At 36.3% G+C, this 17,669-nt stretch overlaps 4 protein-coding genes and 1 pseudogene across 5 annotated transcripts; 1 reads left to right on the top strand and 4 right to left on the bottom strand.

Annotated features, from left to right (window-relative positions):
• The first annotated feature begins 2,885 nt into the window (after positions 1-2,885).
• tam-1 (RING-type domain-containing protein) lies at positions 2,886-7,385 on the top strand. The gene is made up of 7 exons (NM_071934.7): positions 2,886-3,029; positions 3,086-3,197; positions 3,920-4,545; positions 4,589-4,795; positions 4,945-5,890; positions 6,042-6,861; positions 6,915-7,385. The coding sequence occupies exons 1-7, from the start codon at positions 2,994-2,996 to the stop codon at positions 7,000-7,002; spliced, it is 2,835 nt and encodes a 944-aa protein (NP_504335.1). The 5' UTR covers positions 2,886-2,993; the 3' UTR covers positions 7,003-7,385.
• A 30-nt stretch (positions 7,386-7,415) lies between these two features.
• Positions 7,416-9,159, bottom strand: str-208 (Serpentine receptor class r-10; the record flags this gene model as incomplete). Its single annotated transcript, NM_071933.2, has 5 exons — positions 7,416-7,823; positions 8,332-8,473; positions 8,528-8,741; positions 8,832-8,919; positions 8,968-9,159. The coding sequence occupies 5 exons, from the start codon at positions 9,157-9,159 to the stop codon at positions 7,416-7,418; spliced, it is 1,044 nt and encodes a 347-aa protein (NP_504334.2).
• Positions 9,160-9,998: 839 nt separating this feature from the next.
• Positions 9,999-11,738, bottom strand: srd-22 (annotated as a pseudogene). Its single transcript is given in 4 exon segments — positions 9,999-10,286; positions 10,446-10,538; positions 10,543-10,945; positions 11,668-11,738. Coding segments are annotated over 4 exon segments (855 nt in total).
• A 1,214-nt stretch (positions 11,739-12,952) lies between these two features.
• Positions 12,953-14,254, bottom strand: str-207 (Seven TM Receptor; the record flags this gene model as incomplete). Its single annotated transcript, NM_071931.1, has 5 exons — positions 12,953-13,360; positions 13,407-13,548; positions 13,669-13,882; positions 13,927-14,014; positions 14,066-14,254. The coding sequence occupies 5 exons, from the start codon at positions 14,252-14,254 to the stop codon at positions 12,953-12,955; spliced, it is 1,041 nt and encodes a 346-aa protein (NP_504332.1).
• Positions 14,255-14,963: 709 nt separating this feature from the next.
• str-209 (Serpentine receptor class r-10) lies at positions 14,964-17,053 on the bottom strand (the record flags this gene model as incomplete). The annotated part of the gene is made up of 5 exons (NM_071930.1): positions 14,964-15,362; positions 15,411-15,552; positions 15,607-15,820; positions 15,869-15,956; positions 16,862-17,053. 5 exons carry the CDS (start codon positions 17,051-17,053, stop codon positions 14,964-14,966), a joined length of 1,035 nt encoding a protein of 344 aa, NP_504331.1.
• Between the last annotated feature and the right edge of the window lie 616 nt (positions 17,054-17,669).

The following is a 17,669-nucleotide window of genomic DNA, read 5'->3' as shown; positions in this document are numbered from 1 at the left end:
TCTACTTCTTCACGTCTCCAACATCTTATCACTCTTCATATCTCTCACTCCCTTTGCCCCGGTTTTCTCTAAATCTCCTCTCTCTCGAGTTCTTGTCTCGATGACATTACAGTTTTTGTTATAGTGTGTACACCACCGGCTGTGATGAAGAACAGAACTCGAGAATTTCTTCCTCAGAGTTCTCAATTTTTTCCTCTATTTAAACATCTGATTTCCTAATTTTTCATGGTCACTAGGTTTAGGTTTCCAACTATTTTTCCCACTCTACTCCACCTCCCACCTTCTCTATATAATCCTTCTATTTATAAATTAATCGCAAAACGAAATAACATTTTCATTTTCACTTCGTACTCGTCATTCTTAGTCACAACAATCAGAACCAGCCCTATTTCACTACTAATTCCTTCAAGCGAGAGTGACGATGATCGGTAAGGTGGCCTGTACCGACCTTCAACCTATTTTAATTGTTTGTAACGTCGTTGTGGTGGTGGTGACGATGTCTATAATTAGAAATGGTCCTGGGAGATATCTGATGAAAAATCTGAATTTCCCGGAGCTGTCTGTCGCAAATGTCGCATGAAGTTAAATCCCGTTGCAAATTATTGATTCAAATATATTTTCACGTCATTTTTCAACTTTTCAAGGGCTGAAACCTCTGCAGTTTTTCCCAATCACTTAATTGAACTCTGACCTCAATTCCCTATTCCTTTCAGGTGTGGAATTGTCTTATCATTCCCTATCTGAAATCACATGTGATAGACTATCAAAAAAATTTCCACTCAGTTCTTCTCTGATGCAATAGTCATCATCGTTTTTTTGTTCAATATTCAACCAAGAAATAATCCCATTCAATATTATGTTTTGACACACAAATCGCATATGTCTTATCATTTTCAATGCATTTTGTCAAAAGAGACCCCTAGAGGGTATTAGAAAGACGAGTGGAATGGAAATTTTTGTACCCCCATCCTCACCACACAAGTCTCCAGACACATACACTCTGTATTGTTGCACAATGCCACTCTCTTTGTTATTTTCCTTTTTAAAAGCTATTACGCAATTGTGTTATTGATGTGTAATCAATGTGATCACAAAATAATAACATTGCATCAGTATTGTTGTCAACTGAAATGTTTTCCTAGCGGAATTAGAAACATGCTCTCTCTCTCTCAACAACGTAAAAGACGACGATAAGAATCAATATTATGATTTGACCTATTCTGCGTCTCTAAGCACACAGATGTTTTTGTCAAACATCAGAGCGACGGTGCCGAGGTATTCGTTCGTCTGTCATCATCGGTCTTCTTCTTCTTCTCACTTCACAACGTTTTTATTAAATTTCCATCCTTTTCTCTAGTTGCCTCTTCTTCGACGCCTGCAACCTCTCTCCTCTCGCCATAAAATCATCTAAATTGAGCCTCCACCAGCACTTCAATTTGCATTCCATTCCCTCCGGTGTCTTGGTCCAACTGCTGTTATGTATTCTTCGCAATTACCGAACACCTTTTGTCTTTAAGGAAGTCATGCTCTCTGTCGAGCAGCTGTGTGGTGGTTGCTTTAATCCGAGCCACCACGGCTCGCGCGCGGAGAGCTCAATGAAAAATAATCATGACCCTCGGTGGCTGCTGCCGCCCCGTGGGATGTGTCTGCCGGACGGGAAGGTTCGTTTTCTTCCCCCCGTCTCGGTGTAAACCAATAGAGAAGTGGTGGAGATTATCCCGGTGCACACACACACACACATACACATATGACAGACAACCATTCTCATCGATTTTCCGTCTTCGTTTTTCGTCACCATTTCTTTCTTTCCAACTGCGAGACCTATTATCCTATTATCGTGGTCCCCCCTGAAACAATCGAAGCGAGGAATAGACGCGTTGTCTTTTCACTTGATTCATGCACGCACAATTTGATGAATATATGACCCGACTCTTCTTCTTCTTTCCACTCTTTTCTCACTTTAATTTTCGTCGGCTCTCTTATTTTTCTGGGTTTTTATTCATTCAATCTCGCAATTTTTCAAAAAATTGCCAAAAACTACTGTATTTCTAAAGGCGCATGGACCATTGTTGAATTTGGTTCTCGCCACGATCTGAACTACGGTTGATGATTAAGCCGAAATTGATCTATTTTTCTCCAACTTTCGTCAATGAATCATAGTTTTTACAAAAAAAAATTTTGGAAGTATGTTTTAAATTCATTTATTCAATAATTTGAATTCAGTTTGAAAATAGAATACGATTTTTAACACAAAACTCAAAAAAAAAATCGCAAAACCCTACCGTACATTTTAAAGGCGCATGACCCAATTTATAATTTGGGTCTCGCCATGATCAAACTACGGTTGATTAATAAACATTTTTTATTTTTCTTTTTCTCCGATTTTTTCCACTTTTCCGCCGATGAATCATCAATTTTCATCAATAAAATGCCTGAATACAACTTAAAAAAATTATTTTACAATATTTTCTCGTGTGTTTGCCCAGAAAATGACATTTTTCAGTCTTTTTTTCGTAATATCACAAAAACAAACTTTTTTTTTTCTTGCAGCGCGAGATTCTTCTTATTTCGTAAATAGCATTTCGAAATTTTTTAGTCTTTTCGTATTTTTCACAGCGAAAACATCAAAAGAGATCACTCACTCACAAAACAAATTTCCTCCAGTCTTTATTGATTTAGACAGCAATTTTCTCAATCATAAACACGCCATCTCTCGTGCACCCTCATCCTCATCCACCCAAAAAGCCCCTTTTCATCGCAAAGTGCTTGTTTTGTCTGTGTCTCTCTCTGTGCGTTTTCCTCTCTCACTTTTTGATTCTTTGCAACTACGCCCCACAGCGTTCTCCCCGTTCGTTTTTCAAACATTATTGATTTTTCTCATTTTTTTTCAGGGTAATTTGGATTCCGCCTGACGGGCAAATCGGGTTCAAAACCGATTATTCACATTTTTATTGGAATATTTGAATATATTTTTGTATAAATAAAAAGCAATAATGGACATTCCGGGCACAAGTGGTACCAGTAATTATGTAAGTTTGTGTGAAAATAAAAATGATTAAAATCAATATAATTTTTGAATTTTCAGCAACAATGGGCTCACGTCGTCGAATGCCCGATTTGCTACAACATTTATGATAAACCGATGCAGATGGGATGCGGACACACGCTATGCTCAACGTGTATTGGAAGATTGGTAGGTTGATTGATAATTTTGAGCTTTTTCAGGTCGAAATGGTCAAAATTTGAAGGGAAAGTTATATTTTCTGCCGTTTTTTTAAACAAAATTCTCAGTTTTTTGCTTTTTTTTTAACAGAAAAAGGTAATTTCTGAGATACAAATCACATTTTCAGGCATTTTCATGTCATTAAAGCGTTTTTGAAGTTAAAACCACGCTTTTTCTCGAAATTCGACTTAAAAAATGTCATTGTTCTGACATTTTCAGTGATTTTGAGACGCTTGGAGCTAAAATTCATATATTTTTACTGATTTTCCACTTAAAAGTTCAATTTCTTCTTGAAATTTGAGAAAAAAAAAACGATTTTTATGTTTTTCTGAAAGTTTTCACAATTTTCTGCAATTATTAAACGTTTTCCTATGAAAATTAATGCCAAAATATAGAAAATCACTTGGTTTATCGGGAAGTAACATTTATTTCAGCTGAAACATTGAGGAATTCGCCAATTTTGAGCACTTTCTTTGAGATTTTATGTGGAAAAATGATATTTTCAGATAAATCAACTGATTTTCTATATGTTGAACTATTTTTTGATAAAAAACGTGATAAAATTGGTAATTTACCTGAAGTGACCTCTAGAAAACGCGTGGCAACCTTATTTTACAAAATAAATTTGCTATTTTCTAGCAAATTTTCATATTTTTAACTTCTTCCATCTCCAATGAAACTTAAAATTACAGGTAGATCAAGTGAAAACCAACATGGCAGAAGAACTCGGCCGCCCACGTGGCCCACTTCTACATCCCGACGATATAGGTCCAGGCTTCGGAGGCCTTGGCGGGTTTGCCGATCAGGAAGATCAACCACATTTCATAGATCTTCCCCGTCTAGATCCACGAATGAACCCAAACGATCCGAATATGGTGCGTGGAATTGTAGTCCTACCGAGACGTGGACCAGAAGCTCGCGCCACAGAGATCAAGTGTCCAGAGTGTAGAAAGCCGACGCTGGTGCCGGCGGATGGCCTACCTGTCAACTATCGAGTTCAGGAAATTGTGCAAAAAGTTGCTCCACTCTTCAAGGATCGCCATCTGGTCAAGCTGTGCAATCAGTGTGAAGCTGTTCTCAGTCAGGGTGTCTATTTCGATTGTTCACAGTGTGAGGAGACTGGCCGAAAGATCTGTTCGACATGCGCGATCCGATTGCACAATGGACATCAGCTGGTTGAGAAGAAGGCGCTGACGTCGGATGATGTTCGAGAGATGAAGCAAAAGATCAGTGATGCATCACATGCTGCATTTCAATCGCTTGAAAATTTGAAGCCAAGACTGCAATCTGTTGGTGGAACTATAGAAGCAAAAGCTTTAGATGTGAGTTTCAGAGTTCATAGAAAAAAAAAAAAAAAAATTTCAGAAGCTCACCTCGCTCATCAAAATCTTCGAGTTCATGCTCAGCACATTCGATTCGAAGATCAAGGAGAATTCGACAATGGACGAGCTGATGGAGGAAGTGAAAAAGGCGGAAAAAATTTCAAAAGTCTACTCGGAAGCTGGTGGACGTGTTGATGTGATGCTTACGGCTATCGAATCGGCGTTCAATTCCTATTGGGATCCTTTTGAGGTTTGTTGATTAAAAAAATATACAAAAATCTACAACAATCTTGTTCCACAATTTTTTTTTCGCTCAACTGGAACACGAAAGAAAGTAAAAAAAAACAAATTTTTATTTTTTTTTTAAACGTTTCTCCACACTCAGGATTTTATTTTCAGAAACTCAAGCAAGAAATGGGATTCCAAATCGACGAGCCTACTGGTTCAGTGAATCAGATTCCTGCCTCGGAGGGAGGAGCCGAACGAGTGAACGAGGTCGCAGCTCCCGCAGCAGGCAGACCTATTCCACAGAATGCCAGAAATTTACGAGGCGCGCTCAATCATTTCGCACAAGTGGCTCGTAATCGAAATCGTCAGGCGCGAGGAGTCCAGCAGCAGCAGGATCTTCCATTTCTCCCACCACCACCACCACATCAACTTGTGATGCCTCCACCCGCGATGCCTCCACCACAACATATGCAGGCCCAACGGCTCTGGGGAGGTCCACAACCACAACGGATGAATCAACCAATGATGGCTCAAGTTGGTGGGCGCCCGGGACAGTACATTATGGGCCATCCTCCACCGATGCATCATCAAATGCAACAAGGTCCACCGCGTATGATGTATATGCATCAGCAACATCATCCGATGCATCAGGTGGAAGATCAGATGCAGCGTCAGCATCAACGAATGCAGCAACCGAACATGAACAATATAATGCATGGAAACATGCAAATCGCATTCCAACAGCATATGCACAACAATGCCAATGTTCCGATGCCACCGCAAATGCCAGCTCATCCACAGCAACAGCAGCAGCAACGTCATCCCAACGAAGGGCAGCAATTCCAACAGGGACCACCGCCACCACCACCACAACGTATACAGAATCATCAACAGCAGATGCAGCAGTATCATCAGCAGCTTCAAGTGCAGCAGCAACAACAGCCGCAACCACGTGCGCAACCGTTCAGACCGCCAATCCAGCAGCAGCAGCAACTGCAACAAATTGATCTACAAGCGATGAACGATCGACAATTCCAACAGTTGGCTGATGAAATCGTGGCGGAGGATCAAATGGTACAAAATGCTGTCGATCCAGCAGCACCCGCTGACATTCCTCGTGAGTAGCATGCAATTATTTTTTGATCTACTAATAATACTAATTTTTGACTATACTGGTATTGTAATATATTGTTGATTCTTATTGTGGTGTCGAAACATAAACGAGTATGATTTCAAGGTTCTCTCGCAAACAAAAAAAATTATTTTAGGTGCCGATTGGGAAGAGATACAAGTTGCTCAACGAGGCGCCGGCGATTTTGGAATCAATTTTCATCCGGAACCGATAGTTGAGGAAGTGGAGGAAGAACAACCGGAAGTCGATCAGCAAGTTGTTGTTAATGGACAAGTCGTTGAGAATTATCGTGCCGGAGATATCAATAATGTCATTCATTTCGAAGAAGTTCCCGTGGTTTTAGAGCCAGATGTTGATGGTAATGTGGACCATAATAATGGAATTCTGGAGAATAACGTTGAAGAACAAGAACAATTCGATGATGTTCCACCGCAGATTAACAATTTTGTGGAGTTTGATGATATGCGCGAGCAAGTCGATGCGATAGAAGACGAGGAATTTGAGCCGGTGCTCCACAGAGCGGCGATAGAATTCCAAGAAGCAGCGGATCAGGATGCTCTAGAGCAAGATGTTCGGGAGCGTAATTTACTGGATCACGAAGCCGAGAACGAGGAGGAAGACGACGGTGATCTGCCTTACGAGGAAGAGGACGACGAGGAAGAAGAAGTTCATGTTCGTAACTCAGTTGTTCGTCGTCGCGTCCAGCGCCCACGAGATGCGGCGCACATTTCGGAAGTTGAAACAAGACGCTCTGCTCGCAGGCTTGCCAGGAATTCAAACAATCCGACTGATGAACCATCCACGTCTTCTGGAGCCGCCGGTCCATCAAATCGCCCACCACATTCTCCGACTCCACCACCTGGAAACAAAAGAAGAAGGGTTGATAGAAAACCGAAGACTGAAGAACCAGAACAAATGGAAACTGAACCAGTCGATCCTGTTCATCGTGCGCCAAAGTGAGTTGAGATTGAAATTGGCGATATTGACTTTCTTAATTATCGATTTTTAGGCGTCGTGGTACTTCTGCTGCATCGTCTTCCTCTAATGGAATGCCTTCGTCGTCTGCTCCAACAACTCGTAGCCAAACTCGTCTATAAATAATAATCTTCTCATTTCGTCTAATCACCTCATCCATGCTTTTATTCTGATTTTTGTCCATAATTTTCACCTATTGTTCTAAAGCACATTTCCCCCATTCATTCTTTCCCCTTTTATTCACCGTCATGAATTCTCTACGGTTTAGATGCTAGATGCTCTCTCTCTCCTCTTTCTTCTTATATACTTGGTATCTTCTAAAACTCTTTGCGGATCATTTTTTTCTCTACACGCTTTACACTTATCATTTCGATTTTCGTTACATCTTTTTTCTGTAAGCCTCATTTCTACTTGCATCTGATATATTTCAACTTGTTAAGGATTGCAAGATAATGTTTTGTATGTTCGCTAATAATGTTTTCATCATAAAAGTTTTCAGCATTTATTGAACATGCACGTGACAACATGGAAAATTTCAAACAGTTCCCGTGCGAGCCTGCACCGGTAAAATCGAATTTCCATGTGACTTTTTGAAAATTGTAGTGAATGAATTGAATATGGAAGAAATCGATTCTCGAATTGCATTTCGATAGCTTCTTACAATAATTAGTGTTGGAAGAGGATCAAGTGCAGGAAAAATGGCAGTTGTTATTGTGGTAATTCCAGTTAAGGAGCCGATATTTATTCGAAGAAATGAAAATGTGTATAAAGCAAATGCTGGAGTATGCACCAGAAATAATGGAATTAGTGTTTGAGCCACCAATGAATAGAACAATTGATTTTGCAGATTTTGAATGTGTTTCGACGATTCGATTTCTTTGAATTTCTGAAGGGATGTGTAGCATTTAAAACCGAAATAAAAAATGACAGACACGGAAATTATCTGAAAGAAGATTTAGAAGATTTATTTAAAAAAAATTCCGATTAATAATATTGATCCGGTTAATAATCCGGTTAACCCGGTTAATAATATTGAAAATACTCCAAGAATATTTATTTAAATTCAAAATGTCATTACAGGAAATTTTAAAACTCAAAATTTTTCAATTCTTGTTAATCTTTATGTTTGGAGTCATACTGGTTGGTCTTGAGTTTTGAGCTAAGCCTAAGCCTAAACCTAAGCTTAGGCGTACGCATAAGCCTAAACCTACGCCTAAGCATAGGCCTAAGCGTAAGCCTAAGCAAGGCCTAAACCAAAACTGAAGACTAAGCCTTCGCCAAAGCAAAAGCATAAGCCTAAGACTAAGCCTAAACCAAGCCTAAGTCTAAGCCTAATAATCTGAAACTCAGGAAAAAACCAAAAAAGAAAAACGACAAGAATTGAAAATTACGGATCATTTTTTTTTAAGTATTTACTTTCGTAAAATTCTTGCGTAAATCTGCCAACTCACCACAGTCACAGTTGTTGCAAAAATTGTCACAAAAGATGGATAGTAAATGTCCGTAGTACCATCTTCATTTTTTTCATAAAAATACGGCGCAATGTATACATTCTCTGTCACCTCCAAACCAAACTCTTTCAAAATAAATTCTCTGAAAAAATGTCACGAGGTTCGGGGTAAATCAATGTATACTGGAAGGTGTTACCTTAGGAACGCATCAGTACTCGGTCGCGGTGAGCAAGGAAAATACGCGGCAATACCCCACATAGTTCCAACTAATATTGATGGTAGAAGCCACCAAAATATTCTGACTCCTTCGAATGTTTTGATTGAATTGTTGCCGCTCACTGCCCAGAATCGATATATAAACTGTACGCTGAACATGACCATCAGTGATCCAAAAAATGCGCAACACAGGGCTGAAAATCAAATATTCCATTCTTATTTCACCTAGGCATTCTCGGCAAATCAGCCCGGTGGATTGTCTATACACTTTTTGATAAACTTACAAACTAAAAGTAACAAAACATCATAGCTCAACAAAGAATCTCTGACATTCACAATCATCACAAACGTTGAGCCGAAAGAAGTAAAAGTCTGAAAAAGCACAAAAAAGTTGTTGAATGTTCTTTTTAAAGCTTTTACCGGTTTAACAAGAACCTCTAAAACCGAATAGATAATTTCAAACATAGCAATTAGAATAAGCAAATTTTTGTATGTACCCAACGCTTTTGGAGACTTTTTTGCGACTAAAAGTACCACCAACGAGTTTAGGAATAGTGAAATTGAAGCTCCGAATATTTGAGAGAATTTTTGGAGTTTTTGCCATTCAGACATAATTCTTATTTTATTATCAATCAGAATAATAGTAGTTTAAGCGTTTCGGGTGGTTTAAGTAGGCGCGAATAAAGAACTAAAAACAAAAACTATACATTTGAGCCCTTGAGAATTGGCTTCTCTATATATTTTGAAAACACGCTAAAACGGTTTGTCTGATTATCAAAATACGATATAATCGTCTGAAATAAGATCATTGGGAGTTTTTGTTAGTAAAAACAAAAACATCGGATCTGGGAATTAAAATCTGGGGATCGGGGTTCTGACGTAAATTAAAAGTGGCGCCAACCGTATTACATGGTAATTTTTATAACCGTGTGCTTCGCAATTTAGGATACGACCAGCGCTCATAAAGAATATTCAAATTAATTTAAGAATAACATGCCTTATTCCCCATATTCTGAGAAGCAAAATGTGATATCAAACTCCAATCTAACCAATCTGTTTCGAAGCTTGAAAACCCCAAAATATGTAATCTGCCAAAACTTTGTATGTGTGAGAGTGAATTATGAATTGGCAAGACTTCCAGGAGTCCATATTTTGACAAATCACAAAGTTTTACATGTTAAATAAATAGAAAAATGTGTCAGCTATCAACAAAATAATGAATTTTTGTCTCAAAATGCTCTAATCTCTAAAAAATCCAGGTTTTGTGTGCGCAACTCTATTATCAATAATTACGAGCTTTTTGATATTTTTTTTACCTGTTGTGTTTTTTGAATTTGAACAAGGTTGTTAAAAATGTTTGTGATTTGAACATTAATTAATCACCAGAAACAACTCGAACAAAAATATTTCACAATTTATTCATTCGATAAGTTCCAAGTACATTATCATTATCAAGCCACAGATTTCATTTCCACACTGCCACAAGTCGCCGAGGTTGCACAAATCGATGAATTTGCTGGAGCAACATCATTCTTGCCAATGCAAAAGTTTCAGTAATGTGGTACAAAGAAGATGTATGCAAATGGGGAGACAACTGGAGCCAACATGAAAGAAATCGTGATGGCGTACTGTACAGTGTCAGGTCGCGTGGATTGGGAGTACATGGCGAGGAAGGAAGGAAGAAGAAAGAAGACACCGAGGAAGAACCAGATGGGAATACACACTTGGAAGGTTAGGATCTGTAATATTTACTGTTTAACAAGATCGGTTTAAGAGGGATTTTGGTACGTATTCGTTTTTTGGTTTTATAAAAAGTTAGATTTTTAGATTTTCACTGGGAAACAGTGTGCGAAAAACGGGCGAAACCAGGCTAGCCAGTCCTCTACCACCCTCCATACCTTAACTAATTGTCTGTTGATAATCTTGAGATCATTCGAAAGGCGCACTCCCATGCTTTTGAGAAAGTTGATAAGAACATTCCAAATGTAGGATTACAACGAGAAGAGCGGTGAACACAAGCTGAACAAAGACGACAATTGAACTCCAATACACAATACGGCCGGTTAACTTCATTTCAGAAAATTCCAGCTGGTTAGCAAGTAGCTCAGTTCCATTCATCTTAATTTCCATCTGCCCTGCATCAAATAACTTAATCCAAATTGCAATGTGAATAAAGCTTGGGGTATAGACAAGAACTGCGGCGAAGATGATGCTTTTGATTGAAGGATCACGGACGTAGAGGACGTAATAGCGGAATAGGTAACAATCAATGAGCCAGATCAAATTGTGCTCCAAGGAGCTTCCCAAAAACATGTGACCTGCATAGCAAGCAGTTGGACCAATCAAGGTGCAAGGGCCTGTCGGAATTATAGTGACTGATGACCCGTCGGTGAGGATTCTAAAGGAAATAAGGTTAATGAGCTTAATAATAGGTATGTATTTAGTTTCAAAGAACTTCCAAGAGGACTACATATGCGACTTTTTCAGATGTTCATAACCAATTTCTTTCTGAAAACCCAAAAAACATAACAATTTTTGGTTTTGATGTTCAAGAAAACCTAGGTAATTAAATGTTTGCTAGTTTTGGCAACTTCTGTATGCCACAACAATTTTTTTTTGTAAAAAAAAACATTGTTTGCTCACACATGGGAAATTGACTATTTAAAAATTATTTCAGTTACACTAAATTTAGATGATCACCATTAAGTTTTTCTTTGCTTAAGTTGCTTGGCAAAAATCAAAAAAATCCCGGAAATTGTCTGGAAACTCTAGAAAAATTACGCAAAAATTCACAATATTCCGAAATTGAACCATAACCACAAACAAGTAATAAGGCTAATCGAGCAAACTGTAACAGTAAAATATCAAACCAACTGGTAACCAAGTTGATTTATTGACAAATCGAAATAGGGTGCAATTTTTCAAATTCCGCTAGAAAATAATTGAAAAATCAAAAGAACATCCAAGTGGCGCGATGCATTACAAAAATGTTATCAAATCTTCTTCGAAATTTTAAAATTTAAGAAAAGGTGTAATGAGACAATTATCAATTTTGTTATTTTCCGTATTTAATACAACAAGTAACGAAAACCGGCAATATCTGGTTGTATGCTCCCATACCTTTGCATAACAAAGAAGTTCGCCAAAAAAGACACAATATCGGTCAATGACTTGTTGGTGATTAATGCAGATCATCAGAGAAAATGTACAGTTTTTTGTGCATTGATGATAAAATTTCAAAATTTGGAAACAAATGTTACGATGCTGAACACATTTTTGGAATACCATCCAGTCGAGCATGATTCTAGTGATATTATTGTGGTAGCTATTTAGTTTCTAGATTTCGAGATATTCTCGACAATGACTTGGGAGGCAGAAACATTGTTGTTATTCGGAAAATGCAGACAACGTGACACTAATTCCCAGTCAGCCATATATTAGGTCTCCAAATAAGTTCCTGGTCAAAATGGAAAAATGTGTTCGCTGCGTATCGATTTTTATGAACCTGTGGGAATTTATGTTATCAACCATAATCTTTCATTTGACAACAGTCACAAATTTTTTTGCTCACTCGGAACCCATTTTTTTCAGGCATTTTTCGATTTCGTTTCTTTTCAGCGTTGAGTTGTGGTTTGTGTTCGGATTTTGCTTAATTTAGTACACAATGCGAGAATACAAAAATTTTGTTTTATTTCGTTCAAAAAAAAATTTGTTGATCGTCAAAAAATCTTTAAAAACATTTTTGACAAAAATTCTTTATTTTTCATACAAAAATAATGTAACCAACTGCAAACTATTTTAAAACATACAAAACATTTCAATTTAGTACGTCACACTCAAATGATAATAAAATCGTAAACTTTTGAGGTTTTGAGTATTTCTCAAGAATACAATTTCAAACTCAAATGTTTGCTATGTGTAAAAATGGTTAACACATGGATTACACATCATTTTTGTATAAAAATTGAAATAATTGGCACTTTTTGACTGTTTAAAAAATTGTTTCAAAAGTTTATGAAAAATTTTACTCATATTTGGTCCTTTTGGCACCACTGGAGTGATTTTCAATATTTTCCCCACTGGTGCTACTCTGCCATTAAGTTAACGCTTTTACATTTAACTTCTTCGAAATATTTTACCAAATTGTTTTTATGAACGAGATATTATTGAAAAAATGCATATCTGGGATGGAAAATTATTTTTTAAAGGCAAATACATAAATATATACTTCACGCTACACTCTTAGTCGGCTGAGATCTAAATCCTTGAACTTCTCAAACCAGTTGTTTACTCTGAATTTAAATTCTAACACCCATTAATGTTATTATCAATTTAATTTAATGTTTATCAATGTTTATTGTTTATTGATTCGAAAAAAATAGGACACCAAAACTTTTATTCATTTTCACAATCTTGTAACTTTTGAAAGCTCTGTCACATTTGCAGGTACATCGGGAGTTTGAAACATTTTAGAAACTGCACTCAAGAATACACGAAGATAGGATCGAAGTGAATTTCTATAGCATTTCACCATAATCAATGTTGGAAGTGGGTCAACCGCAGGAAACAGGGCAATTGTCACAGTGACAATCCCAGTAAAAGAGCCTACGTCAATTGTTAAAAATGACAATAAAAACATCGCGCATCCTGGAATGTACATAAGAAATAATGGAATCAAAGTTTGTGCAATCAATGAGTAGAATAATTGTTTTTGAAGCCCACGAGTGTTTTGAGAAACATTTTGTTTGCAGATCTTTTGAAGTGATATATAGCATCTGAAGCCAAAGTAAAATACAGTTATTAATGAAACTATCTGTAAATAGGATGATGATAAAAATGAACCAACTTATTTAACTTACTGTTATAAGAATATTCACAATAATTGCAATGAATGATGGATAGTAGATATCTGTGATTCCATCGGAATTGGTTTCGTAGAAGTACGGTGCAATATATAGGTTTTTGTCAATATCTAGATTGAAGACATTCATTATTTCGTTTCTAAAATAGTTTGAAAAAATTATCCAGTGCAACATGTTGTCGTGACTTGGGTTTGTCAGTTAGATAATCTTGCAAAAATTATTTTCCTAACAATGTCCTTCTATGAAGCTTAATGTTTACCTCAAATATTCATCGGCACTCGGCCTTGGGGAACACGGAAAGTATGTTACAAACCACCAAATAGCTCCACACAACACTGGAACTAATGCCCACCACAAAATTCTAAATCCATTGAACTTCTCGAGCCATATGTTACCGCTAATTGCCCAGTACCTATAAGTGAACTGGATACAAAACATTGCCAATAGCGAACCGACAAATGCATTGTAAAATGCTGAAAATGCATAATCTATGAACGATCACGGTAAGGAAACTTACAAACAAGCACCATAAGCACATTCCGATCTAGATAGCATTTTTCTACATTTATAACCATTGCAAATGCTGATCCAAAAGAATGAAACATCTTAAATTTTTATTTTCATTTCATCGAGTTTTTCGGAACTACCACACTTACTGGTTGCACTAGTAACTCCAGAACAGAATAATTAATCTCAAAAAGAGAAGTGAGAATTATCAAATTTTTGTATGCGCGCATTTGTTGAGGTGACTTATTCACCACCAGAGAAATTGTTAGCGAATTGAGCAACAATCCAATTACAGATCCAATCAGCTGGTAATTTTGAAATAACTTCCAGTCGAGCATGATCTTAGTGATATTATTGCGGTGATATTATGATTTTTTTAGTTTTCAAGATATTCTCCAATGACTTTGGAGACAGAAACAATGTTGTTATTCTGAAAATGCAGACAACGTTATACCAGTCACCCATATTAATGAGACGGATTGATGATAGAAGTATCAACAACAAAAGTCGCGGTCAATACAAAAATAATGTATACGTAATTAGATTTTAAGCATGGATGCACGGCTTCTGAGAAATTTTCAGTAATATGCAATCACCGATTGCTGTAAATTTAGGCAGTTTTCATATGAACCATTCATGTAATTCGCCAATTAAGTATTCCGCAAGTCATTTTATATGAAAATAAATATTTCAAGGTTTGAGACACGTTCAGCTTAAAAAGTGAAAACTTTGCCACTATCAGAATTTTTGGAAATTCTCTAAATTGTCGAATAGCATTTGTTGCGCGCATATTTTTATATACTACTAATGGCAATTTTTTGAATCAATGATTTTCAAAGATTTATTGAAAAATAAAGTAACACATGATAAATGAAATAATGTGTTGGATATGTGACAAAATGATACAGTGAAAAGAATTTCAGACAGTTTTTGGGCAAGACATTTCAATTGCATTGCTTGACTGCGTAATCGAAAGATTTCCACCTTTAAGAATATTTATTACTTATTAAAAACTCAAAAATTCTTAAAAAATTTCGATCAAACACATTAAATTGCTCTCGTCTGAGTCATTGCTATAGAGTTATCTTGAGAAGGTTGAAGCATCTTGGTAATAGTTTTGAAAAACAAGTAAATGTAGAATTGGATTGCTGTCCGATAACTCTTCACCATAATCAATGTTGGAAGTGGATCAATTGCGGGAAAGATTGCCAGTGTAACTGTTACAATTCCGCTTAGTGAACCAACATCGATTTCCAAAAATGTGAAACAGTACATGGCAGCAACCGGAAAGTGCATCAAAAACAATGGAATAACTGTTTGAATAACTAATGAGTAGAATAACTGATTTTGAAGTTTTTGAGTATTCTGAGAAACGAGTGCCCCTTGTTCACGTAGTGATGAGTAACATTTGATGCCAAAATAAAACACGGTTATAACAGAGATATTCTTAAACAAAAATTAATTATTTGTTAGATTATAACTACAAGCACATACAACTAAAACAGTCGTAAGAATGATGGAAATGAAGGATGGATAATATATATCTGTAGTTCCATCTGTGTTTACCTCATAAAAATACGGAGCGGCATACAAGTTTTCTTCGATCGACAAATTGAATTCTTTCATTACACTATCTCTGAAATTCGAAATATTACCAAAAACTGTACAAGTTCTAGATAAAAAAGTTCACCTTAAATATTCATCAGTACTTGGCCGCTTAGCACATGGAAAATAAGCAACAAGCCACCAAATAAGACCACAAAAAATTGAAGGCAAAGTCCAAAGAAATATTCTAAGCCCTTCAAATTCTTTCAGATGTTTGTTTCCACTAACTGCCCAGTATCGATAAATAAACTGAACGCTGAAAATCACTAAAAAGGAGCCAAAAAATGCACAGTACATAGCTAAAAATATGAAAAATTATTTGTAGATAAATAAAAACCTTTTATTACCAAGTAGAACTTTAAGTACACCGTATTCAAGAAAAGAGTCTTCAACATTGACTATCAATGCGAATGTAAATCCGAACGAATGAATAACCTGAAGGAGAACATTTTGAAATCACTTCGAATACAGCTAGATATATTCAGTAATGTTCAAAGTTTTGAGGGTTTCCGGGTTCATTTCATCCGACACACTGCAACTTTTTTCGAACGAGGGTTGAGAAAAAATGCGAAAAATCGGTGTTTGCACACAATACACCGCATTTTACGACATTTTCTACTTGCTTTGTTTTCTTGTGTTTTTCACCGATTTTTCCCGTGTTTTCTTATTAAAACTGATAAATACATATTTTTTGTTAATGCTAAAATAATTTCCAGATGAAAAAATTGTGAATTCAGCCGGCAAGTAGCGGTGAAAGTGGTCAATGTAATATGATGGATTACGGGAATACAAAACCCAAACTTTTCCCCAAACATGATACATATGATGTTTAGATGCCAAAAGTACCTGATTTTCATAACGAGACCGCTGAAAAAGTTTTGAGATTTTCAAAATTCAACTTTTTTGGTAAAAAAGTCGAGATTTTGGCACAAAATGTTGAATTTTGAAAATCTAAAAACTTTTTTAGCTGTCTCGTTATGAAAATCAGGTACTTTCAGCATCTTAAAAGCATATATATCATGTTTCAGAAAAAGTTTGGGTTTTGTATAGCCGTAATCCATCATATTACATTGCCCACTTTCACTGCTACTTGCCGACTGAATTCACAATTTTTGCACTTGGAAATTGTATTAGCATCTGCAAAAAATATTTATTTATTTGTTTTGATAAGAAAAAACGGAAAAAATCGGTGACAAATGAAAGAAAACACGCAGAAAACAAAGCAAGATAAATGGCCGCTGAAATTTGTCGGGGACTCGGCCATGGCCTAGAAACCTTTTTGCCTCGTCCCTCGTTCGAAAAAAGTTGCAGTGCGACAAAGACAATTTAATAAAACTTACTGGTCGAACTGTCACTTCCAACACTGCATAGAAGCATTCAGAAATGGCTACAAGAATAATCAAGTTCTTGTATGTACCCAATTCTTTGTGCGATTTTTCGGTTATCAGAAAAATAAGCAGCAAGTTGTGCAAAAGAGCAAAAATAACTCCGAAAATTTGAGCACGCTTTTGAAAGTTTTGCCAAGCCGACATTTATCCGATAAATATCGATATTTGAAAAAAAAAACTGTAAACAACATTATTTCCGTGTTTTTCTTGTTATTAATTGTAATAACAGCTTGATGGCGACATAACAAGAAAACGATGATCACAAGAGATTTTAAATATTTAGTCTTGTGATTTCGTTATGCAATAACAAAAAAAACTTGAAGTAAATCATGTACTAAAACTGTACTAATACTAAAACGTTTCCAGAAAATTTTTTATATAATTTTTTATTTGCCGTCAAAAAGTGCCAATTACTCAGTTTTTGCCACTTATAATTTTGGAAGTCGACCAAAAAAAAAAGTTTTTCTACATTTTTTATATTTAAGCCTACTTTTTAATTGTTTGTATGAAAACATTGTAGGGGTCGAAACATGCGACATTGCTTTGGATTCTTTCAATAGCTCATATTTTTCAAAATTTTGGCAATTTTCTAAAACGTTGACCGGAAATTTAGAAAAAAAAATTAAAATTTTTTTTCGAATGGCATTCAGTTGTGTGATCTAAAAATTTTTGTTAGAGCATTTTTACATTTTTCTGAGCCTTTGAGGAGCACAACAGACAACTGATATTTCTCCCAGATATTCCCAGATATTTCATTTAT

This window comes from Caenorhabditis elegans, chromosome V, assembly GCF_000002985.6.
Source record: "Caenorhabditis elegans chromosome V".
Classification (NCBI taxonomy): Eukaryota; Metazoa; Nematoda; class Chromadorea; order Rhabditida; family Rhabditidae; genus Caenorhabditis; species Caenorhabditis elegans.
Note: the sequence above shows the minus strand (reverse complement) of the source record. Positions and strands in the feature narration are given on the sequence as shown.

Bases quoted from the DNA above. Each gene is read 5' to 3' on its own strand.
- tam-1 (NM_071934.7), top strand. From the start codon at position 2,994: ATGGACATTCCGGGCACAAGTGGTACCAGTAATTAT. The intron at 3,198-3,919 runs GTTGATTGATAA...AATTACAGGTAG, and splicing joins GTGTATTGGAAGATTGGTAG to ATCAAGTGAAAACCAACATG. The intron at 5,891-6,041 runs GTGAGTAGCATG...AAATTATTTTAG, and splicing joins AGCACCCGCTGACATTCCTC to GTGCCGATTGGGAAGAGATA.